Source organism: Miscanthus floridulus, chromosome 14 (genome assembly GCF_019320115.1).
Source record: "Miscanthus floridulus cultivar M001 chromosome 14, ASM1932011v1, whole genome shotgun sequence".
Lineage (NCBI taxonomy): Eukaryota > Viridiplantae > Streptophyta > Magnoliopsida > Poales > Poaceae > Miscanthus > Miscanthus floridulus.
In genome coordinates this window covers 12,389,651-12,415,941 of record NC_089593.1, presented here as the reverse complement: position 1 = coordinate 12,415,941, position 26,291 = coordinate 12,389,651, and the positions used below count along the sequence as shown (strand labels likewise).

The window sequence follows — 26,291 nt, the reverse complement described above, 5'->3', positions numbered from 1 at the left end:
GGTGTGGGGGAAAAACCTCCGTGCCCCGTACCTCCTTACACTGTCCGCTATTCAACCTAGCAGTAGTGGCAATATCCTACCAAGTAGTCTGGCCGTCCCGCACCATATAGGGCGAGTGGTACGTAAGGCTTTCCGGTGAATCTGAGTACTAGTAAGTCCTTAGGGATGACCAAGCCAGAATGTCTCCATCAGGGTTTCCATTTACCGTGCCACCATAGCACCTCCATCCTGGGCTTCTCCCATCACAGGTTCACACCTAGGACCACCTCATATACCATTTACCCACCACAGGTATCCATTTCCAGGGGTGCCTAGGTAGCATCCCATGGCAAGACTTGCCCTAGGCTCGTCGTATACTCCAACTTGGTCGACACAATCCTCACCCTCCACACACCCAAGTCACACACGCAGCACTCTCCCCATAGTCCAGATAACACCAGTTTTCCACCACACATGTAGTATAAGCGTAGTAGAAGTATAAGTAATGAAATATGTAGCAGTAAGCGTGTGTCTAGCCTAATAGCAGGGTATGCTGGGGTAAGGTTGCGTCAAGGTAAAGGCCATCAAGAAAGCATACTATCATGCAAGTCCTATCACAGTGTGATTACAACTATAAAGTAAAGCAATAGCGGTTCTATATTAGCCATGCGTAATAGGTGCTATGAGATTGAGTGAGATGTGGCACCTTCAGTGTAGTCGTCTCCGTACTCCTCATGGTACTCACGATCCTCGTCTGTCTGATTCTCCTCCGAGTCTGCAAACGATCGTATTATAGTCGCGTTAGCGACGTCTATAGAATAGCACAAAGAAGCAATGAAAATTCAAAAGAGCCAAATGCACTCAAACATGGGTTCATTGCGTAGAGCTCTATTTTAGATGAGTTTTGGTCCTAGTTTCGTATTTTTCTGAGGTTGTATGAATTAGTTATGAATTTCCGAAGATTAAATCTATTTCTGAAAATGGAAAAGGCTGAATTAATCCTGGGCTGACACGTGTCTCGCAGCGACTGGTCCACGTCGTCAGCATGACGTCATCATCTCGGTTCCGTGTTGACAGGTGGGGTCCAGCTGATGTCAGCATGACATCAGCGCCTGACGTGTGGGTCCAGAGTGTCCTTGTCACTGATATGTGGGGCAAACTGTGGTGCTGCCACGTCGTGGTCGTGGGCCTTTACTAGGCTTGGTTTCTAGGCTGTGGGCATGAGCGTGGCTCACGGTGGACCCATGTTCACGGTCCATAGACCTAAGGCAGGGTCCATGGTGGACCTAGTTCACCGTCTTTTCCCTCGGCTCGGCTCACATGCACCGAGTGTAGGGTTGCGCTGCTCACTCGCCCCTCCTCTGTTTCTTCCACGGCCATGCTCCCATTGGCGGCGGGCTCGCTGGTGAGCCTCCATGGCGGCGCTGGTGTGCAACTGACGTGGGTGGAAGCTCCGCCGAGCCTCGGCGTCTTCATTGGTGGGGTTACCACGACGTGCAGGGTCCCGTGGTGTGCCGGCCACGGCAGCAGCCTTCCGGGCATGACGGCGGCGCTGGTGAGGTGGCTACGGCCACGGTGAAGCGCCCAGATGGGGCGTGTAAGCTTCTACGGCTCCACGAGGATGCGGCGTGGGCGTCCAGGGCTCAAGGTGGGGCTTCGTGCTTCCAGGTGGCTGGTAGGGGCTCCTTGGCGGCCACGGCGACATGGTGACGACGGCGAGGCACACGGTGAACTACGGGGCTCCAACGGGGTGGTCACGGCGTGGCCGCGGGTGTTTCCCGTGGCCCCAGCGAATAGGGCGGGCGAGTTAGGGAGGCGCCAGGCGCTCCTAGCGATACTGGCCATGGTGGTCAGTGACTCTGGCCGGTGGTCTGGTGCTCGGGGGTGGTCGGGTGCTCGGGCCAGTGGTCTGGTGCTCGGACCGGTGGTCTGGTGCTCGGACCGGTGGTCTGGTGCTAGGAGGTGGTCCGGTGCGCCAGCGGTGGCCATGCCACGACGGCGGCCTTGCGAGCGTGGCGAGCGAGTGCTCTGCTTCGGCATCCATGGGGCTTGGAGGGTCTACAACATCCAAGGGCTCGGTGGTGGTCGGGCTGTGCGTGTGAGTGTGCTGTGCTTGTGTGCCTAGAGACCGGAGATGGCCTTGGCCTACGCGCTCACGATATGGAGCGCCATGGCCAGAGTAGCAAGGTTCGGCGGCAAGCAGGGGAAAAACCGGGGGCTCACCGTAGGTGTTGTGGAAGAGGGGATGACGGTGCAGTGACGAGTTGCGGCCGTGTCGCTCTGGAAGCAGTGCCGTGCAGTGCCGACTCGTGACCGTGATGATGGCGATGGCGTCACCCTCGGCTCTAGCGACTTCGGCAGCGCGCGGGGGCTCCGATCCTCCTCTCATGATCTCCTTCTCAGCCCTCTACTCTCGGTGCGGTGCGGCTGCTGGGCCACCAAGCGGCGGCGGAGGCTGAGGGAGAGGCTAAGACGCCAGGCGTGAGCGGCGTGTGGGCTGGCTTTATAGCCGAGCACCATGCCTCCCATGGCAGCTGGCATCGTGCGGTGGTGGCTTGTGCACCGCATCGGACGGTGATGCAGGGTTGCGTGGGCGCGGCGCAAGGGGGATAGGGTCATGTCCCGGGCGTGACCCCTTGGCCCGCCCCTACCACCGCTGTTGGGTGCCGGTCGCGTAGGCGGTTGAGGCGTGGGTGAGGAAGACAACACTGTAGATGGGGGTGGCTGACATGCGGGGTCCAGCGGGCAGTGGCTGCGAGCGAGGCAGACGGGTGCGCGGGCGTGGGCGACGCGCTGGGCTGGCTCGTGGGCCACGCGCGTGCTAGGAAGATGGGAAAGGTTGGCAGGCCGGTTGGGTTGGCTGGCTGGCGCGGGCCGAGCAGGCCGAGGCGGCTTGCGAGGCCTACATCCTTTCTCTTCTTATTCTATTTTGTTTTTTTTTCATTTCTTCTCTTTTGTTTGAATTCGATTTTGGTTCTAGAACTTGAATTCCAAATTGGTGCACCTAATTTATTGGAGTTTTAGGAGATTTTATTTAGCTATTTTGTATAACAAAAATTAGGTGTAGTTTTGTTATACAAAAATAGAAATAATTCTCTTTTTACTCTTTTATTCCTTGCTTTGATTAATTAGTTGCTTCATGGTTTATTACTTCAAAGGAGTTGATAAGCATAACATAGAGAAAATAGAATTCCAGATCATAATTTGATTTAGCAATGTATGCAATACTTTATTTGTTATCATTTAAATAAACACAATTAACTAATGACATGCCATGCTTATGGGTTAACTTGGGTTGGGGTTAGACCTAATGCATATCTTAGGTTGGGTTTCTACACATGACACTCATCAACACATTGGAGTTTTAAGAAAAATTTTTTAGTTGGTATTTTTGGTGTGTGGATTTTTGGGTTGTTACAGAGACGACATCCCGCTAGTTAGTCCCAGACGCTTCAAGACAAGTTGCTCATCTCGCTTAGACGTCGGGATATGCGACAGGTTCTGCGCTGCTATCCACTTGCTCCTCTTGGGGAGCGCGGGCAGTGCACATCCGCCGTGGGCTGTGTCATCTTTGGGCAGCTCCTGGAGAGGTGGACGCCTCGCCTTTGTGACTCGCTCGATGAAGCACTTGAGGCGTCCATCGACGGAGGTCGTCTGAGGAGATGCAGTGCGATTGACGGTGTCCGTGGCATCCACGACCATCGCGTCTCCCGGGGTGGCAGCCCTAACCAGTGCTTGGTCAAGGCATGCCTCGGCATCCACAAAGCCGGGATGTCCCCCCTGTGGTGGCGTGACCAAAGGTGGCCCATGCACATGCCACGATAGAGGCGAGTCCGTCATCAACTGTTTGGTCTTCGCTGGAGAACAAGTGTCCACTAACGATGCGTCAACTTCCTAAGAGGCGGCCGTCAGAGCAGTCAAGCACCCAAGCGCTGGTGCTCCTACTGGGGGGCTCACGATGGGCAAGGTGGTGAGCTCCTCCAGCATTGGGTCGACCCACGCAGGGGCCCCGATCATGCGCACCGCTCCAACGCCAGCGGATCTAGCTTGGTAGCAGGGAAGCAGCGTGCAACAGCAGTGGTAGCGGTTGTGGCATTGTCGTCCTAGTCAGCCAGAGCACCCAAGCTGATGTCCATAGCTGCCTTACTCTGGCGTCGCCACCGGTGTCATCGGGTTCCACTGGCGCCCTCCGCGCCACCCTGCACGGCCCCATCCGAGCCGCCGCGGGGAGCATGCTGGGAGGCCGGTGGGTTGCCGCCACGAGCGGGGTGCCACGGTCCGTCGCCACCCTTCGCCGTAGATTCCGTAGCATGCCTAAGCCACTTGCAGTCCCTGGTGAGGTGGCAGAAGCTGTGGTAGCACAGGCAACGCCATGGTAACCGGCAAGTCGCTACCCGATGCGAGTAGGAAAGATAATTGAAGCATCTGTTGTGAAGCTCCATGGGTACCTTCTGGGTCTACAGAGGTTGCTTTGTGTCACGGAGAGGGTGAGCCGAGGCGGTTGCAGGTCTCGTCTCCTATAGGAGGAGGATCTCCCGCCACCCATCGACGTTGGGGGCGGACATCCGTCCACGGCGAGCGAGGCATTGGTGGGCCGAGATGCGGCCATCCACTGGCTGAGCATGTAGGCCACACACCAGCTGTGGGCGTGGCTGGTTGCATTGCCCCCGCCTTCACCCATGACCCTGTCGGCCCGCCTCTACTTCTCCATAGCCCACGACCATGGTTGAACGAGTCTGGGTGCGCAGCGGGGATGCAGCGATCGGCTTCATCGAGCGCCGAGCGGCGTCGAAGTACCTGGCGAGTTAGTCATCGTCAAATTCCTTGCCATCATCGTCCACCCACCGGTGGTGCTTCGTGCGCCCTCCCGCGAGGTCACCTGGGTAGAACAGGGTCACGTATGAAGAGAGGGTGGGTGAGCTGGGGGCGCCAACAGCGGAGGTAGCCTCCCGGCCATAGCGCAGAGACATAGGTGGTGGCGGCGGCGGCCGTGCGTCGTGCTCCACTGCACCGCATCCCGTGCGAGGGAGAGGAGGGGAGAGGGCGGATGAGCTCAGAGTAGAGCCACCCTTGGCAGACCTCCGGGCAGGGGTCACCTACCCCAACCAGATCTGGATGAACCCGGAAGGTGTCTAGTGAATCAGGGCTAGTGGAGCAGCAGGAAGCCATGTCTTTGCCAGCTACCATAGCAACATGTCCCAAGATGGAGCACCCGGAGACTGGCCCAAAGGAAGAAGGCCCAGGAAGCCCAACCCGCGAGTAGTCGGTGAACAATGGGCTTGATCGGTGCGACGCTTGCAGGCGCGATTGAGGCTGAGCCTCTGTAATGATATAGCGACCGGTGTGAGAAGGGAAAACATCATCTGAATTGTAAACTCTGAACCGTTCCTAAACTAAGAACTCATCTATTGCTACCTCTGGTTCCTCCTTCTTCTTCCTCCTCCGGTTCTACTTCCCAGCTCTTCCCATCCCCAGCTTCTGTCGCTCACAAGTGGTATCAGAGACACCGATTCTCGGCCACAGTCGGGTTCGGTGCACTCCATCCATCGATTGCTCGCGCTTCATTGGATTTGGTTGGTCTAACCCTAAATCGGAGCTGTGAGCTGCAGTTCCCTTTGGGGATTCCATAATTCCAGTCCCAAAGTCGCAATTGGTGGTGTGTTCTACCGATCTGGATCCTGCCCTCATTCCCACCCACGACCACTACACCCGTCTTCAACGTCACCATGGTACCATGGGTCCCGACCAGAAGGCCCTGCTGGCCGAGCTCAACAAGCGTTTCACCGCCTAGGACAAGCGCTTCGATGGACTAGAGCGGAAGCTCGATTCCACAGCGGCGTCTTCTTCCACCCGTCTGGTTGCCTTGGAGTCTACAGCCAAGGTGTTCGACGAATGGCGCCTGGGGGTCGACGGCATCATCGACGACCTTCGACTCAAAGTCACCAAGCTCGCAACTCTCAAGCTTGAAGTGGGGAAGATCTCCAAGTACATGGAACGCTCCATGGTGGACGGGCCATCAGCAACTCCCGGGGTGATAGCGACTGTGCCCGCCACCAAGTCTGCTTCGGCTCCTGCATCGCCCTGCGCCTCGCTCTATGACGCCAAGCCCATCGTCACTCCGCACTTCAGATCTGCCGGCTTCAGCGACATTCTGGCTGCCCCGCGCCCATCTGTGGGATATGCAGCCCCTCGGCCCAGCGGGCACCGCGTTGACATCATGAACCAGGAGGGTGCATTTGGAGTGGTTACCACTCTAATTCCACCTCCCGGCAAGGGTATGTTTCCTTGCCCTCCTTTTTCCCTACATCCCTTACCAAGTCCTCCTCCCTGCCCCTTGCCACCTCATCCACCTCAGCCACACCCAGGGGGTTCATATGAGTCTAGCCATCAGGGGGGTTTTGGGGGCGGCCATACTAGCAAGCTGCCTAAGTTTGATTTCCCAAAGTTCGAGGGGGATCATCCCAAGCTGTGGATCAAGCAAGCCATTCAATATTTTGAACTCTATCATGTTGAGTCCGTGGTTTGGGTGCAAGTGGCCACTATGCACTTTCATGGTGCAGCCAAACATTGGCTCTCATCTATTGAGGATTAGCTTGCGACAATCCCTTGGTCTGAATTTTGTTCTCAATTACTTTTGCGCTTTGCCAGGGATGAGCACGAGCTCTTGTTATGTCGCTTGTTCCAAATTCGGCAAACCGGCCCTGTCAATGAATACATCCATCAGTTTGTTGCTCTAGTAGATGATCTGAAAGCCTATACCAAACATCCAGACCCCCTTTACTATACCCAATGTTTTCTGGATGGCTTGCGTGATGATATCAAAGATGTTCTTCTTGTTCAACGTCCTTCTACTTTGGATACTTCTTGTGTTCTTGCTCAATTATAGGAAGAAGCGTTGGGACTCAACAAGAGGCCAGTTTGGCATTTGGACATCTCACCTGCATATAAGCCGGCCTGGCCTAGCGGCCTGGCACTGCCTCAACCGCTGCCGAAGCTTGCTGATGGTGACAATAAGTGGTTGCCCCAAGCTCTGCCATCCTTGGCGGAGGACAAATTCAAAGCATTACGCGCCTCGCGCCGTGCCTAGGGTCTGTGCTTCCGGTGTGGCGCCAAGTGGAGCCGTGAACACAAGTGTTCCGACATGGTGCAGTTACATCTGGTGCAAGAATTGATGGACTTATTTCTGGAGTCTAATGCAGGCGAGTTTTCTGAGGATTCACCCCCGGCAGATCAGATCATGATGCACCTCTCGGTGGCAGCGGCAGTGGGCTCAGCTTCCCCCAAGACATTCAGCTTGACTGGCCACATCCAAGGTCACCCTCTGTCTATTTTGGTGGATTCCAGTTCATCTCATACCTTTTTGAACTCTGCCTTGGCTTAGTTGCTCAACGGCATCCAGAATCTTCCGTCTCCAGTTCAGGTGCAGGTCGCTAATGGGGCCATTTTACAATGCACATCCTTCTTGCCTAGTGCTCATTGGTCAGTGCAGGGCTGTTCCTTTCTCACTGATCTTAAGCTGTTGCCTCTTTCATCTTATGATATGATTTTGGGTCTCGATTGGCTGGCCAGTTTTAGCCCGATGCAAGTTCACTGGGCTCAAAAATGGATATCCATTCCTTACGAGGGAGCTACAGCTATATTGATTGGAGATTCTGTAGACCTTCCAGTGGGCTCTGTCATTCAGCTCTGTCTGGTACAACATCATGAGTCTTCCCAGTCAGCTTCAACATTGCATCCGGTTGTGTTCGCATTGTTGGATGAATATGCTCATCTCTTTGAGCCAGTTTTAGGATTGCCTCCCAGCCGGCACTGTGACCACTCCATTCCTCTAATCTATGGGGCTCCTCCAGTCTTTGTGCGGCCTTATCGGTATGCCCCTGTTCTGAAAATAGAAATTGAGAGGCAAGTTAAGGACATGCTTCAGTAGGGCATTATTCAGAAGAGCACCAGTTATTTTGCCTCTCCGGTTATCTTAGTCAAGAAAAAGGATCAGTCCTGGAGGTTTTGCATCAATTACCATCAGCTCAATGCAATAACAGTCAAAGGCAAATATCCTATTCCTGCCATCGAGGAATTACTGGATGAGTTGTCCGACGCAGCCTATTTCACCACATTGGATTTATAGTCCGGCTTTCACCAAATCCGCATGAAATCGGGGGACGAATTCAAAACTGCCTTCCAAAAACACTTTGGTCAGTTTGAATTTTAGGTTATGTCCTTCGGCCTCACCGGAGCCTCGGGGACCTTCCAAGATGCCATGAATACAACTCTTGCTCCTTGTCTCCAACAGTTTGTCTTGGTCTTCTTTGACGATATCCTGGTCTATAGCCGAACCTAGGAGGAGCACCTCGTGCATGTACGCACTATGTTTGAGTTGCTGTCTAAGGATCAATGAAAGCTGAAAATGTCCAAATGCTCCTTCACTCAGACCAAGCTTTCTTATCTCGGTCATGTAATCAGTCAGGCCGGTGTGGGTACGGACCCATCCAAGATTGAGTCTATTTCCTCTTGGCCAACTCCTAGTTCCGTCAAAGAACTTCGTTCCTTCCTGGGGCTTGCTGGCTATTACCACCATTTTGTTCGCCACTTTGGCATCATTTCAAAACCCCTGACCAATCTCCTAAAGAAGCACCCTTGTTCATTTCGACTCCTGATCACGACTCTGCCTTCCAGACCTTAAAAACTACCCTTTGTCAAGCTCTAGTGCTGGCTCTTCCCAATTTTGCTAAACCTTTCTCCATTGAAACAGATGCATTGGAGTTGGGTGTCGGTGCTGTTCTCATGCAGGATGGTCACCCCCTGGCATTCCTTAGTAAAGCTTTGGGCTCCAAGTCCCGTGGCCTATCAACATATGAAAAATAATTCATGGCCATCTTGCTGGCTGTACAACTGTGGCGCCCTTACTTGCAGTTTTAGGAGTTTGTGATTCTTACTGATCAGAAGAGCCTGACCCAGCTCACTGATCAGCGGCTGCATACTCACCGGCAACAACGGGTTTTCTCCAAACTGCTTGGCCTCCAATACCGCATTGTCTACCGCTCAGGCTCGGACAACAGGGCAGTGGATGCACTATCTCGCCACCCCACTCCTCCAGCTGTGTGTGCATCCGTCTCTTCTTTGGTACCCTCCTGGATTTCGGTAGTGCTGGCCAGTTATCGACATGATTCTTTTGCTACTTCCTTGCTCACCAAGTTTTCGGTGGACTCAACGGCTATACCTCATTATTCTCTGTAGTCGGGCTTACTCCGTTACAAGGGCCACATATGGATTGGCGATGACCCGGCATTCCAACAACAACTTATCTTCTAGTTCCACTCTAGTTCCTAGGGCGGTCATTCTGGCATTCTAGTCACATACATGAGGATCAAGCAGTGTTTTGCATGGCGAGGTATGAAAACTGCAGTGAAGCATTTTGTGCAGTCTTGTGCCATCTGTCAGCAGTCCAAGTATGATAGAACCAGATCGCCAGGTCTCTTGCAGCCCTTGCCAGTTCCTGATTCGGCGTGGCAAGTGATATCGATGGATTTTATCGAGGGACTACCTTTATCTCAATCCTTCAACTGTGTGTTGGTAATAGTGGATCTACTAACAAAGTATGGCCATTTCATTCCCCTCTGTCACCCTTTCACCGCTGTCACAGTTGCTAACTCCTTCCAGCATGTGTATCGATTACATGGCCTTCCGAGCTCTATCATTTCGGATCATGACCGTATCTTTACAAGTCATTTTTGGTCAGAGCTGTTCAAGCTGGCTGACGTCTCCCTTTGCCGCAGCACAGCTTGTCACCCCTAATCAGATGGTCAGACCGAGCGACTTAACCAGTGCTTGGAAACTTATTTGTCGTGCTTTGTCCATGCCTGCCCCAACAAATGGAGCTAGTGGCTGCCCTCTGCGGAATTTTGGTATAATTCCTGTCACCATTCGGCCATCGGTCGCTCACCCTTTGAGGCGCTCTATGGTTATCCTCCACGTTTCCTGGCTCTTGACGTTTCTGCTGGCTCGCATTCGGAAGTCATTGGATGGACTTCTGACCTTCAGTGGATGGACCAGCTTCTTCAACACCACCTCAACCGGGCCAAGCAACGGATGAAGAAACAATCTGATTAACACCGATCTGAGCGTAGTTTTGAAGAAGGTGATCTCGTCTACCTCAAGTTGCAGCCGTACGTCCAAACTTCTCTGGCTCCACGTTCTCATCAGAAGCTTGCTTTCCGCTTCTTCGGACCATTCCGGATTCTGGCGTGAATCAGCTCAGTGGCTTATAAGCTAGACTTGCCTGCTCACTCGACGATTCATCCGGTCTTTCATGTTTCACAACTGAAGAAGGTTGTTGGTGCCAATCATCAGGTACTCCCCACTCTACCATCTGACTTTGCCATCCACTTGGCTCCAGAACAGGTTCTGCAGACGCGTATGGTCGTTCGTGGGTCTTTGACTATACCTCAGGTACTTGTCAAGTGGAACAACTTGCTGTCGGCATTGGCTACCTAGGAAGATTTTGAAGCTGTTCGCCAGGAGTATCCCCGCTCCACTGCTTGGGGGCAAGCAGTATTCCAAGGGGGAGGGGATGTCAGCTACCGTAGAAACACGGCCCAAGATGGAGCACCCGGAGACCGGCCTAGAGGAAGAAGGCCCAGGAAGCCCAACCTACGAGTAGTCGGCGAACAATGGGCTTGATCGGTGCGGCGCTTGCAGGCGCGATTGAGGCCGAGCCTCTGTAATGATATAGCGACCGGTGTGAGAAGGGAAAACATCATCTGAATTGTAAACTCTGAACCATTCCTGAACTAAGAACTCGTCTGTTGCTGCCTCTGGTTCCTCCTTCTTCCTCCTCTGGTTCTACTTCCCAGCACTTCCCATCCCCAGCTTCCGTCGCTCACAGTCTTCCCCTGCCCCGGCTGTCACCGTCGCCGGCAGGCGAGCCCCAGGCCTAGCCCCGACGACCGGCGGGGCCATCCTGCACTCCAGCCCTGGCTCCCACGGCAGGTGGCCGCCAGGGGCGGCATCGGCCCAAGCACCGCAGGTCCTGGCATGGGGCGCGTGCAGGGGGAAGGAGGCGGGGGAGGGGAGGGGGAGGTGCTTGCCACTGTCAGAGCGACAGCCTTCGCCGGCGGCAGCCGCGGTGGTGACAGCGACGGGGATTGATGTCGAGATGCCGCGTCTGGTTCGCTGGAGGTGGCTCACGGTAGGGAGGTGGGAGGGGGAAGGGGAGGGGGAGGCAGGTGCCAAAGCGGGGAGGCAGCCGGTGCCGGCGGCGGCGGCGAGGTGGGGCCCGCCAGGGGCTAGGGTTAGGGAGGAGTCGCCCTCACCATAGCGCTCTCGCTGTTTGAACCCGGCTTAGGTATAATATAACATAATATAATATAAAGTATGTAGGCGAAATTTGGTAATCCTTGTTGAGAAAAAAGTTGTGATGCTGACGTAGCTCGAAAGCAGCTGCTTTGCCCGTCAACTTTGAGTGCGTTGTGTAAGTGCAATAGTAGACTGTTTGGAGCCTAGCTAGGAAGATACAGTGTTTAGTTATCAATACAAAAATGTGTTGCATGAGATAGAAATTAATAATATACAAAATTTTCACCCATGTTTTTATTTGAGTAAAATGCACCCTGGGTACTTAAACTATTGGGGCATTACCATCTAGGTACTCGAACTGAAAAAGCTACCACCTGGGTACTTAAACTATGGGGGCATTACCGTCTGGGTACTCGAACTAAAAAACCTCCCACTTGGGTACTTAAACTATTGGGCCATAACATCTGGGTACCGTCGCCGCCGCTGCAGAGTGACCAGGAGCGCGGGAAAGTGAATTTTGATTCTTTTTCTTTTTCTAAAAATGGATGAATAGTGCTAGAATTTGTTATTTTTGTAAAAAAAACAATTAGAGCTCCAAACATTCTAAAAATTTTTGTGTAGCCTCTATATGATGTACTCTACCTAGGAAAAATATGTAACTTGGAAAATGAATAGTTTTTGTATGTTTAAAAATTACCTCTTTTAATTAATAAATGAACTTCCATAAATTTTATAATTAAAATAAATAAATGTCAAAAAGAGGCGGCCTAACCTATGCTCGCCTGCTCGCTCGCACATAGTTAGGCCGCCTCTTTTTGACATTTATTTATTTTAATTATAAAATTTATGGAAGTTCATTTATTAATTAAAAGAGGTAATTTTTAAACATACAAAAACTATTCATTTTCTAAGTTTCATATTTTTTCTAGGTAGAGTACATCATATAGAGGCTACACAAAAATTTTTAGAATGTTTGGAGCTCTAATTATTTTTTTACAAAAATAACAAATTCCAGCACTATTCATCCATTTTCAGAAAAAGAAAAAGAATCAAAATTCATTTTCCCGCGCTCCTGGTCACTCTGCAGCGGCGGCGACGGTACCCAGATGTTATGGCCCAATAGTTTAAGTACCCAAGTGGGAGGTTTTTTAGTTCGAGTACCCAGATGGTAATGCCCTATAGTTTAAGTACCCAGGTGGTAGCTTTTTCAGTTCGAGTACCTAAATGATAATGTCCCAATAGTTTAAGTACCCAGGGTGCATTTTACTCTTTTTATTTTATACAAGCCCACTTCCTTATTTTATCCTATTATATATTTGTTTGTCTTCGGTAAATAAGTTGCATTAATAACATTATTAGTAGGGTAAGTGCTTGCATTCCAAAATGAGCCGCCAAGAAGACAATATAATACCGGCAACGAACAAGCACGCGTACGGTACGGAATTGTATCTCCAGAGAGTCCAGTTATTCGAGTAGGGCATAAATCTACAACAAACGAATCACACGCACCCATAGTTTCTCTGGGCGTCCATCCCGGCCTGCCCATCTATATTGTACCTCCAGTGGTGTGCTTTTACACTTTTTCTAGGTATATAGGCGAAATTTGATGACTTGTCGTAAGAAAAAGCTGTGATGATGAACGAAGGTCGTCGATAGCGAGCGAAGAGCTGGTTGAATGCGTACGTTGCGCCAAGTCAGCTCTGTTCACAAGGTACGTGGACATCCAAGACAAACGTGTCCAAGGACCATGCACGTATTCGAACTGTTCACCTACAGTGAAGTGAAGAGAGAACAGCGCAAAGTTATCCGTGCATCCAAGAAAATCATGCCATGCGTAGTAGCAGTAGTAAGAGGAAACGTATGATTCAGATAAGCATATGCATGCCTCCTGATAATGGCACTGCAGATGGAGGAAGAGACGGCGACGGGAACGAAGATAATGACAAATAATTTGTGTATGTGCCTGGCAGAAAAAAAGGTAATGATGCTAATTACGACAGGTACCTGTCATGTCACACGCATGACAGTTTAGTCGCGCAACTAATATAATTATTAATCAAGCTGCCCGTGCGATGACGACGACTAGTCCCTGCCGAATGGAATGTGTGCGTGAACGATTAGGTTAGCTGAATCCACTGATTATAGCAAAGAAATACGAGGAAATATATATGCTGGGCCATCATTTTCTTGGCGATGAACTTTTGCACTTTTCTAGCCGAAATGGGAGAACTTTTCCAGGAAATTTGTGCACTTTTGCCGCCTAATGTTCTCCCCTCCGTCCCATCGTCCCGAAGAGCTCGCCGGCGCCACTGCATGGTCCGAAGCTCGCGGGCAGCTGCCTTTCCGTTGTCAACTTCAATTCCCGTGCGTTCGCAAGGTACGTGCACAGCAGCTAAAACCAAACGTGGTCAGTGCAGGAGCACCACACGGAGAATTTGACAGCATGCTCACGTTCCGGAAGGTGGCAAGCGACAATATCTAGACCGAGCTCTCTTTGGCAACTAATTAATACATGCAAAATATATTATAGGTAGCTATTGGATAGATGTCTTGGTTGGATACTTGGATGGCCACAAGTCAACACCGATCAGCGCATGAATAACGCATGTCAACGCAACAGCTTCTTGTATATCAAGCATGCATATACCACTACCACAGCAGCGGTAGTACTGTCGTCCGTCCTTTTCAATATATTGATTGATTGTCTCTGCTGATGACTGGATGCATGCGAAGAAGGGTGCTTGCACTTTTAAGAATACTTTTTGTGCACTTTTTTCCTGATTGGAAAGAGTGATTTATACGTTAAAACCCTTCTGATTGGAACGAAAACGAGATTGTACGCAGATGACATTTGTGTTCTCCCTTCCCTTCCGCTGTGTCGCCCATGCATGCCACATCCAAAGTTAAACGTGGTCATCGGTACGACCAAGACACAATAAGCTACAACATGGATCACGCAAAGAAAAAAAAACCCAGAGAAATTATTGTCAAAAGTCAACGTCCGCTGCCTCCACCATGGATGCGTGTCATGGATCAGCCTGCCATGGGCGACACACACATCATGTTGTTGAAGCCGCCTCTATCACGATAGAGAGGGACAGAGTGAGGGGAGGCATATAGAGGCGGCCATCGGTAGAAGACACCGATCTAGAAGGAGACTAGGGTGAGATAGGGAAGGCAAATGCAATGAGTGTCGTTGAGAGCTGTTGCCACCACTAGATCTAAGGTGGTGGCAAAAGAGGAGGAGCGCTGGTGGGGCCGGGGACTCCGTGATGGCATGACGATGTATACAAAACTACCTATATTATGAAAAATAGACATGGCTCCCATTTCATCTGGAAATGTGCAAAAGTGCAACGCCTGTGAATGATGGTTCCTTGCTCAAAGTCATGCATCATCCTCGTATATTTGTTTGGCAAATGGAATCATCTAACCTATATACTAATCGTTTCACCCACAATTCCAATTGTCATGATTAATCATCGCACGGGCAGCTAGATTAATTTACTTGACTAAATTGCCATTGTATTGTATGTGACAACCCACTGTCGTCTGTCCTACTTAATTCTCCATTATGTAACGCGTACCAGCCTACGTCCTCCTCCAAGGCACTGAAATCGGCACAATCTCCCTTATATGTATCCTCCATTCTAAATTATAGTTCACTCTATGTGGAGGATATACCCCCGGGTACCACAAGATGGTACATGGGCCGCACCATCCGAGGTGGCCCGGCCCGTAAGATCAAGGCGTACACATCAAGATTACAAGTTGTACTAGATATTGTAATAGTACCAAATTGGATACTTTACTTGTAACCTTGTCTCTTCGGAGTATATAAGGAGAGACAAGGGTCCCCTAGAGGACAGGTTAATCTATATACATCTCAATACAATACACCAAAGACACAGGACGTAGGGTATTACGTCGACCAGACGGCCCAAACCTGTCTAAATCGTTGTCTCTGCGCCTTGTGTCACCATCTGGTTCCTGATTACACGCACCGTCTACCGACAATCTACCACCATGGGCACCCCCTCGGTGGACTGCCGACCATATTTCATCGACAGTGGCGCGCCAGGTAGGGGTCCCCTTTAGGGGTTGTGCGTGCTGATCTTCCGATGAATCAGATGGCGATTTTCTTCATCAACGTCATCCGTGGCGACTCAGCTGATCGCGGCGACTCGTCGTCTGAGCAACGTGGTCGGCCGCGGCGGCGTGCACCAGGCGCGCCACCCTGCTCCTCATCATTGATCTGCACCTGGGCCACGAACCGATCTACTACTGCAAGTATTCTTCACCCGCGTGAAGACCAGTACGGCCCACAAGAAGTATGGCGACGGTCGTCACTCGTCAACAGATCCAATCGGCTAGGAGTCTTACTGCATGGTTGCATGCAAAATGCCTCGGCCTCCGTAGCCTCCGAACTTGCATGTGCTTACATATACACACATCTACACGGAAGGAAGCCAACAACTCCGTCCGTTATGGAGTCGACTAAAACTCCAGATAGCAAGCTAGCCAAGAGCCATGCGTATACGTGTATACGTCTACACAAAAGCATACATGCAAGCCATCTGATCGGGCAGAAGAGGTCAAGACGACTTGTCTATTTGCCGAAAAAGCTAAACAAGGATGCATGCACATATGGGAGCTCCGACCACCAGACCACGTCGACCACGTCTCGAGCGGCTCCGCCGAGCTCCGACCACCAGACCACGTCGACCACGCCCCGAGCAGCTCCGCCAAGCTCCGACCACAACCACGACAACCACGTCCCGAGCAGCTCCGCCGAGCTCCGACCACATCGACCACCAGACCACGTCGCAATGATGATCGCCGCGAAGAACGGCGCTATGACAATCGCGACCACAGTCGTGACGATAAGTCGGAAAGCTCGAGGACCGGACAACTTCATCGCCATCGACCAGATTTCTATCCAAAGATAAGTACACTTCTAATATTAATATTTATACAATTTTTATTACGACGTTTCTCCACAACGTCCTCGTCATGATTATTCTTCAAATAACGTTTGTCCATGTATACCATCTTAAATATAACATACATCTATACTTAATGCAAATCCTCGACCAGTCATGTTGACGCTCGATGCCTCCAGAGACGGCCCTGTCTCCGGCTCCTCCCTACACGTGCATGAGCGTCTGCCCTCTGCGTTATGGGTGGTCGGCAGCGGTTCCTTAGCGACGCTTTGTTCTTCCTACACGTGCATGGGCTCCGCGCCCCGCGTTATGGTTCACGGGCTAGCTAGGGCTAGAGACTCAGCTACATATTAACTAGTCGGGCGGTTTATATTAAGTATAAACACAAACTTCATATTAACACTGATGTTCACAAAGCACCAACTGCTTTATCACATCATGCTCATTTGCAAATGACTGCTGATCGTATTTTCTTCACCGCTGATTTTTCTCCATAATTTATTATTTTGTACATCATGTACTACCATTCTACATATTTATATTGCAGGAATTTTGAGCTATGCTTAGGGACTTCGTCGCTCGCTTCTTGACCTACGCTCGGGGACTGCCTCGATCACTCTCCGACCACGGCTCGGGGACTTCGTCGCTCGCTTCTTGACCTACGCTCGGGGACTGCCTCGATCACTCTCCGACCACGGCTCGGGGACTTCGTCGCTCGCTTCTTGACCTACGCTCGGGGACTGCCTCGATCACTCTCCGACCATGGCTTGGGGACTTCGTCGCTCGCTTCTTGACCTACGCTCGGGGACTGCCTCGATCACTCTCCGACCACGGCTCGGGGACTTCGTCGCTCGCTTCTTGACCTATGCTCGGGGACTGCCTCGATCACTCTCCGACCACGGCTCGGGGACTTCGTCGCTCGCTCCTCGACCTACGCTCGGGGACTGCCTTGATCACTCTCCGACCACGGCTCGGGGACTTCGTCGCTCGCTCCTCGACCTGTGCTCGGGGACTGCCTCGACCACTCTCCGACCATGGCTCGGGGACTTTATGTCTCAACTACATGCGACTGGCGACTCGCATACAGTTGGGATATTCTTTCTCGTTTATACCTTGCTACAAGGCTCATACCTCGCCTTCCAGCAAGCTCGGGGACTACATCGGTACGATGCACCTGCCAGTGCATCTCGTATCGCCGGTACGACGATTGGATTCTCAACTTAACTGGGAATTCTTTTTAGACCCTGGCACCACGTGCCTACGTCATCTACTACCAGGCTCGGGGACTAAGTGGGCACACTTCACCTTGCGGTGAATGTGTTTGTTTTTTGACCTCTACGCCTCTGATGATCAAGGACGCTACGCTTCAAGACGCACTTACATTTCTTTTCAGAAATACAAGTGGGCACACTTCCCAGGACGGACATCTTTTTCTTTCTTCTTAAGAGCACCATACATTCTTCGGACAACCTCCTTCTCCGGCGACAACGGTGGTCGGAGATGTCAAGAACTCAAGCCTCACTGTTCGGAGAAGGTTAAAATAGCGTGTCGCATCAGAATACATGGCGCTCGAGGACTAGCTGTGGGGGATATACCCCCGGGTACCACAAGATGGTACATGGGCCGCACCATCCGAGGTGGCCCGGCCCGTAAGATCAAGGCGTACACATCAAGATTACAAGTTATACTAGATATTGTAATAGTACCAAATTGGATACTTTACTTGTAACCTTGTCTCTTCGGAGTATATAAGGAGAGACAAGGGTCCCCTAGAGGACAGGTTAATCTATATACATCTCAATACAATACACCAAAGACACAGGACGTAGGGTATTACGTCGACCAGATGGCCCGAACCTGTCTAAATCGCTGTCTCTGCGCCTTGTGTCACCATCTGGATCCTGATTACACGCACCGTCTACCGACAATCTACCACCACGGGCACCCCCCTCGGTGGACTGCCGACCATATTTCGTCGACACTCTATCTCTCATAAGTTAAGTTTTTCTAATTTTAACCAAAGTTTTAGAAAAACATATATTAATATATCTATAAGTCGTTGAACCAAATCTTCATTGAGAATTAAGGAAAGTAATATGATGCTCTAGATGTTTACATCAATATTAGGCTGTGTTTGGTTGAGTTTCTGAAAAGTGCTTCAGCTATCAAAAAGCACGTTCGTCAACCAAACAGCTGAAACACAAAGTTGCTTTTTCAGAAGCAACTGAGTACAGTTTTGAAAGCTCCTTGAAAATGGGTGAAAATAAAGAGCTATTGAGAGAGAGAGAGAGAGAGAGGGTAGGTCTTATACTTGTTTAAACTAGACAACTTACAGTTTTCTATAGCACATAGCTCACAATAACATTTTTATAGCTCACAACAGTTTTTTTACACCTCACAACTAAACCAAATAGACCCTTAGTGTATTTTCCCATAAAACAAGATCAAAATAGAAGAGATGTCACTTAGAACCAAGCCAAAGTAATATGTATTTTAGATTGGAAGATTGGAGAGAATAAAAGTTACATGACTTACACATCCGTGTCAAAAAAAAAAAATTCAGTGGCAGTCAGGCTACGATCATTCCTCTGATTGCAACATGCGCGAATGGTGCAGAATTGCAGATGCAAGGCCTCTTCATGCTTACCTGCTGCTGCTATTTTTTTTAACCTAAACATATATCTGCTGCTGGTTACTTATGCATGCATGGTGAACAAGCAACTCGAGACACATTCATTTTGTCCATGCCATGCATGCTGCCATGCACACGCACACAGAGATATCATCTTTCCATCTACGTCTCGACCTTGATCAGTGCCTGGCATAATAATCAGGAGGCACAGTGATCATCTTGAAAATGGAAAATCCATATATCAGGATCATGCATGCGTTGTTCCTCCTACTACGCATGGCATGACACACATTGCACGACTTTGGATGCACATAATCAGCACACGGGAAACAACAGCATCTATTCACTTCACTGTACGTACGAATAGTTGGGATGTTGACCGCATGGACCATCATCTGTTGTCCTTGGACGTGAACTAATAACCACCAGATGTGTGATTCGTATGTAGGTGGTCCTTGTTGACACGTTTGTTTCGTTTTAGGTGTCCACACATAACATGTGTGTATACCTTGTGAACAGAGCTGACACTTGGCACAACGACGTACACGCACTCAAAATTGACAGACAATATGCAAGCAGCTTCGTTCGAGCTTCGTTCCGTCCGCATCACAGGACAGCTCAAGAAAAAAGTTATCAAATTTGACCCACAAACTTAGAAAAAGTGCAAAAGATTACACAATCCGAGGTACTGTACGGATGGACGTGCTGAGAAAGTGAGAAACTGTGGCTACAAGAGAACCAAAGGCCGCGGGTTAACAACTAACGTCTCCTTCCTTGCGCACAGAGCACTGGACATGTGTCTAAGGATCACGGAGAATGTTAGGCAACAAAAGTGCACGCACTTTCCTGTACAATGCACGCTCATCCATTTATTTAGTAGGCTAGAAAAAAGTGCAAAATTAAAGTTCACCACCTGAAAACGATGGACCAACTGGCCGATCGAGAGAAAGAGAAACTACACTAGCTCTCGCACATAGTATACACACATGTTATGTGTGGACACCTAAAACGAAACAATTTGGGCGGAGTTACGTGCATTCATTGGGGTCAGCGGACCCCAAAGAAATTTGCAAATCCTTCAATAATTATACCATGAGAATAGCAAATCACCTCTTCAAAATATATAAGATTGCAAAAGAGACCCCAATTAATGACCCCGGTGGTATAAATTTCTAGCTTCGTACGAATACACACATCTGGTGGTTATTAGTTCACGTCCAAGGACAACAGATGATGGTCCATGCGGTCAACATCCCAACAATTCGTACGTACAGTGAAGTGAATAGATGCTGTTGTTTCCCGTGTGCTGATTATGTGCATCCAAAGTCGTGCAATGTGTGTCATGCCATGCGTAGTAGGAGGAACAACGCATGCATGATCCTGATATATGGATTTTCCATTTTCAAGATGACTGTGCCTCCTGATTATTATGCCAGGCACTGGTCAAGGTCGAGACGTAGATGGAAAGATGATATCTCTGTGTGCGTGTGCGTGGCAGCATGGCATGGACAAAATGAATGTGTCTCGAGTTGCTTGTTCACCATGCATGCATATGTAACGAGCAGCAGATATATGTTTAGGTTAAAAAAAATAGCAGCAGCAGATAAGCATGAAGAGGCCTTGCATCTGCAATTCTGCACCATTCGCGCATGTTGCAATCAGAGGAATGATCGTAGCCTAACTGCCACTGAAATATATTTTTTTGACACGGATGTGTAAGTCATGTAACTTTTATTCTCTCCAATCTTCCAATCTAAAATACATATTACTTTGGCTTGGTTCTAAGTGACATCTCTTCTATTTTGATCTTGTTTATGGGAAAATACACTAAGGGTCTATTTGATTTAGTTGTGAGCTGTAAAAAAACTGTTGTGAGCTATAAAAATATTATTGTGAGCTATGTGCTATAGAAAACTGTATGTTGTCTAGTTTAAACAAGTATAAGACCTACCCTCTCTCTCTCTCTCTCTCTCTCAATAGCTCTTTATTTTCACCCATTTTCAAGGAGCTTTCAAAATTGTACTGCACGAAAGCAGTTGCTTCTGAAAAAGCAACTTTGTGTTTCAGCTGTTTGGTTGACGAACGCGTTCTGCTTTTTGATAGCTGAAGCACTTTACACAGCCTAATATTGATGTTAACATCTAGAGCATCGTATTACTTTCCTTAATTCTCAATGAAGATTTGGTTCAACGACTTATAGATAATAATATATGTTTTTCTAAAACTTTGGTTAAAATTAGAAAAACTTAACTTATGAGAGATAGAGTGAACCATATATAATTTAGAATGGAGGATACATATATATAAGGGAGATTGTGCCGATTTCAGTGCCTTGGAGGAGGACGTAGGCTGGTACGCGTTACATCATGGAGAATTAAGTAGGACAGACAGTGGGTTGTCACATACAATACAATGGCAATTTAGTCAAGTAAATTAATGTAGCTGCCCGTGCGATGACTAATCATGACAAATGGAATTGTGGGTGAAACGATTAGTATATAGGTTAGATGGTTCCATTTGCCAAACAAATATTCGAGGATGATGCATGACTTTGAGCAACGAACCATCATTCTCAGGCGTTGCACTTTTGCACATTTCCAGATCAAATGGGAGAAGTGGTAAAAAAAACACAGACGGCGAGCTGCCATGTCTATTTTTCATAATATAGGTAGTTTTGTATACATCATCATGCTATCACGGAGTCCCCGGCCCCACCAACGCTCCTCCTCTTTTGCCACCACCTTAGATCTAGTGGCGGCAACAGGTCTCAACGACACTCATTGCACTTGCCTTCCCTATCTCACCCTAGTCTCCTTCTAGATCGGTGTCTTCTACCGATGGCCGCCTCTATATGCCTCCCCTCACTGTCCCTCTCTATCGTGATAGAGGCGGCTTCAACAACTTGCTGTGTGTGTCGCCCATGGTAGGTGGATCCATGACACGCATCCATGGTGGAGGCAGCGGACGTCCATGACTCCGGCGAGATATGCTTCGATCCATGGTGGAGGCAGCGGACTTTGACTTTTGACAAGAATTTCTCCGGGTTTTTTTTTTCTTTGCATGATCCATGTTGTAGCTCAGCTCATTGTGGCTTGGTCGTACCGATGACCACGTTTCCGGCCAGGACCTTTTAACTTTGGATGTGGCATGCATGGGCGACACAGCGGAAGGGAAGGGAGAACACAACTGTCATCTGCGTACAATCTCGTTTTCGTTCCAATCAGAAGGGTTTTAACGTATAAATCACTCTTTCCAATCAGGAAAAAAGTGCACAAAAAGTATTCTTAAAAGTGCAAGCACCCTTCTTCGCATGCATCCAGTCATCAGCAGAGACAATCAATCAATATATTGAAAAGGACGGACGACAGTACTACCGCTGCTGTGGTAGTGGTATATGCATGCTTGATATACAAGAAGCTGTTGCGTTGACATGCGTTATTCATGCGCTGATCGGTGTTGACTTGTGGCCATCCAAGTATCCAACCAAGACATCTATCCAATAGCTACCTATAATATATTTTGCCTGTCTATATGCATGTATTAATTAATTGCCAAAGAGAGCTCGGTCTAGATATTGTCGCTTGCTACCTTCCGGAACGTGAGCATGCAGTCAAATTCTCCGTGTGGTGCTCCTGCAGACCACGTTTGGTTTTAGCTGCTGTGCACGTACCTTGCGAACGCGCATGCAGCCTAGCAGCACGCACTGGAAGTTGACGACGGAAAGGCAGCTGCCCGCGAGCTTCGGACCATGCAGAGGCGCCGGCGAGCTCTTCGGGAGGATGGAACGGAGGGGAGAACATTAGGCGGCAAAAGTGCACAAATTTCCTGGAAAAGTTCTCCCATTTCGGCTAGAATAGTGCAAAAGCTCATCGCCAAGAAAATGATGGCCCAGCATATATATTTCCTCGTATTTCTTTGCTATAATCAGTGGATGGCGCCGGTGGACGAGGACCCCTGGTGTTGGGGCCGAAGGCGTTCCTCTACTTGCCGCCGTGGCCACGACGATGGCCGGAGTGCTGGGAGGACTGGCTGCCCTGCCCGTTGTTGGTGCCACCCGAACCGCCACCACCGGTAGGAGGTCGTGGGGCGGCGTTGGGAGCAGCAACGAGGGCGGACGGTGGTGGTGAGGCGGCATCGGTCTCGGCGGTGACGCCGTCGATGTCGATCTCCTCGAGGAGGAGGAGCGTGCGGGCCTGCTGAAAGGTGGGAAAGGGTTGACGCATCTTCAAGTTGGAGACCATGGGCCAGAACTTGCCACTGAGTCCGCGGAGAAGTGTGAGGACGAGGGTACGGTCGCCGATGGGGTCATCAAAATCGGTGAGGGCCACGGCCATTGTCTCGAGGCGGCGGCAGAAGTCGGTGATCGATGACGCCCCCTGCTTAGCCATGCGGAATTCAACGGAGAGCAGCAGGGCGCCTGACTCGCGCTGGCCAATAAAATCATTCTCGAGGAAGGTCCAGGCGACGCGCGCGTTAGGGTTGCGCAGCATTGCCGATTGCTGGAGGTTGCCGTGGATGGTGCCGTCGATCCAGGTGAGGATGGTGCAGTCCATCTGCATCCACGCCGAGCAATCAACATTGACCACGTCAGTGAGAACGTGATCGGTTAGGGCATACTTGCCCAAGACAACGAGGGAGAGGGTGGCGCGCCATTGGTTGTAATTGGCGGCGCGATCCAACACCATAGGTACAAGAACCTTGATGTTGAGGACAGCGAGGGCTTGGGTGTGGACGGCGGCGTGCTTGGCCTCATAGGCGTCAAGGGCGACGGCGTGATCGGTAGTGGCTTTCTCCGCAGCTTCCCACGCGACACGGAGACGGGCCTCCGCGGCATCGCGCTCGAGCTGCTCATGTTGCTCGCGTGCCTAGCGCTCGGCCTCGGTTTCAGCCATGGGAGCGGGGACCTGGCAACATCACGGCGACGATGGTGCTAGGCGCGATCGGCGAGATCAACGGCGATAGGTGAGATCGGGCCGGCGAGCGAGGGCTCCGTGGCGACGCGCAATGAGGGAAGGGGGCCAGCGAGCGGGGAGGCTCTGAGGCGGCACGGTGGATCGGCCGGCGAACGTGGGGTTCGGCAGCGGCATGATCTAGGGTTTGCTGAAGCGCGGAGAGGTCGTAGGAGCAAACCGTCTCGATGATACCATGAGAACATATGAATTGGGGAATACTCAATGTATTACTTAGAGGAAATCAGTGCGTACATATAGGCACGGTGGGGAGCCTGGGTCGGCAGGCCCACGAGCCGGTTTACACTCTAACACATTGATTATAAGACCTTGGACATTTCTAGAGAAAATTAAGTTGGCTGAAGGAATAATTAATATTGTAATCGGCTGTTCCATGCTACGAATCTGTATTATTCCTAGTTGTGCCGTATCCTCGTTGCCATGTATCACATTCCCAAACAAGGGGGGGGGGGGGGCGAGAAGTCCTCGCATGAATAATTTTCCACTGATACCGGCGAAGCCAGGAATAGAGGGTGCTGAGCACCTAGTATAGGGCGACCCTTGAAGGTTAATGAAGTACATGAGATGTGAGAGAGAGAAGGATTACAATATTTAACAAAACAACAACATGATTCAGCTACCAGCTCTGCTTACTAACTGAAGCAAGTGCAAGCAATGCTTCCTAACCTGTGCCACCACCAATGACATATTCTGAAGAACTCTAGCCCACATATAGCTGTAAGGCATTGAGTCGGAGCCAGCAGACGGTGGCCATGAGTAGCATCGCCTAAGAGCGCATATGGGCTCCATCCGACGCCCACCAATGCCATTTGAGGGAAGGAAGCCTCAAAGGAGGAGGACTACCAAGTGGAGAACGGGGAGATCCAGAGAAGGAGATCAAGGTCCCTGTAACCTAGCATATGATGAGGCGGAGTACTCAGCACTGGTACAGAAAACGTTTTCACAGGCGGTGGTAGAGGAATTTATACAGGCGGCCAAGTCCACCGCCTATACTAGGGGTCAGTACTAATCGGCCCACAGTATAGGCGGCGGGCTGTGAGCCGCCTGTGAAAAAAGGGTTTTCACAGGCGGCTCACTTTGTCAACCGCCTGTGTAAATAGTTATTTACACAGGCGGCTCACTTTGTCAGCCGCCTGTGAAAACCCATTTTTCACAGGCGGCTCACTCTGTGTGCCGCCTGTGTAATTAATTTTTTTTTTATTTCAAATTTTAATATTTGCCTCCACACTGTACTATATTTGTCACATATATATATATATATAAGATATGCAAACATGAACCATAAAATTGCATCATACATACAACACATATAAATATTACAGATGTGTACACATGAAATCAAACATCAAGCATAAAATTACATATAATACACGTCATTTCATGTTATGAGTTCAACCATTTGGTGTTTACATGTCATTTCATTTCAAGTTTAGACCTGCTAGGTCTGTCAGCGCTCTAAATCTTTCACTTGCTAAATCACCGGCTTCATCAAAATATGATCCGATACTTGGAATTATTTCTCTCATAATAAAACCGCACAAGTCTGCTACTATATCTTCCATAGTTTTTGGAGTGAATGGCACGTCCTTTCCTTTGCTTCTCGGCTGGAAACAAAGTTTAAAAGCATCATTGACACATGTCCAATATTAATATTTCCAACTTTAATGAGAAAACTTCATACATAGATATTTTTTACCATATTTTTGTCCCTGACGTATCGTCCCTGCTGCCTTATGAACTCACACACATAGTATCCACAGTAGACCAATCCAGGTGGTTGCTTGTGGCACTATGTAATTAATGAGCAAAAGATTAAACTAAAATTGTCATGCCTTGTGTATTATTTATATGATGATATGTGTTCGGACAACTTACCGGATAATGGTGTTGTATCGTCAATGGCACACTAGGATCTGAGCGGGCGACGTCGACCGGTCCTTTTTGCTTCTTATAAAACCGCCATGCCCTGTAGATATCGAATATAAAACACTATAGTTATTTAGAAACTCTAATTCATATAAGTACGGATGTGGTTGCATGTTGGCTCACCTTTCTAAATGAATCAGGAATGTTTGATACGACTGAGGAGGATAATGTAAGGAGTCTAGGACAAGCACCTTCCCTTCGAATGGATAAATATAAAAAACAATCCAATGGTCACTGCATGAATAAACGAGTGAGCGACACATGTACTTAGGGTTAACACGATAATTTGAAGTACGCATACGAGGTCACGCTTACCCAAAGTTGTAGGGTGCCAATATAAAATCCCTGTACTTATATCTCAGCATTGCTCTACCGAGATAGAGGGCATATTTGTCCTCGTATTTTCGTTGCAATTCCTTTACAGCTTCTGCAACTTGTTCTGGTGTTTTGTCCTTCTCTATCTTTGCTCTATCTTCATTTGTAAGTACAAATTTGTGCATATTTTCTTGTAACCTGATTGGACTCAGGTAACCGACCATTGATCCTGTA

At 49.6% G+C, this 26,291-nt stretch overlaps 1 protein-coding gene across 1 annotated transcript; it reads right to left on the bottom strand.

The window, feature by feature from the left end:
- Window positions 1-22,826: 22,826 nt before the first annotated feature.
- On the bottom strand, window positions 22,827-23,531 carry LOC136503054 (uncharacterized). The gene has a single exon (XM_066498256.1). It carries the CDS (start codon window positions 23,529-23,531, stop codon window positions 22,827-22,829), a length of 705 nt encoding a protein of 234 aa, XP_066354353.1.
- Between the last annotated feature and the right edge of the window lie 2,760 nt (window positions 23,532-26,291).

Coding starts and splice junctions, on each gene's coding strand:
- LOC136503054 (XM_066498256.1), bottom strand. CDS start 23,531: ATGGTGTTGGATCGCGCCGCCAATTACAACCAATGGCGCGCCACCCTC.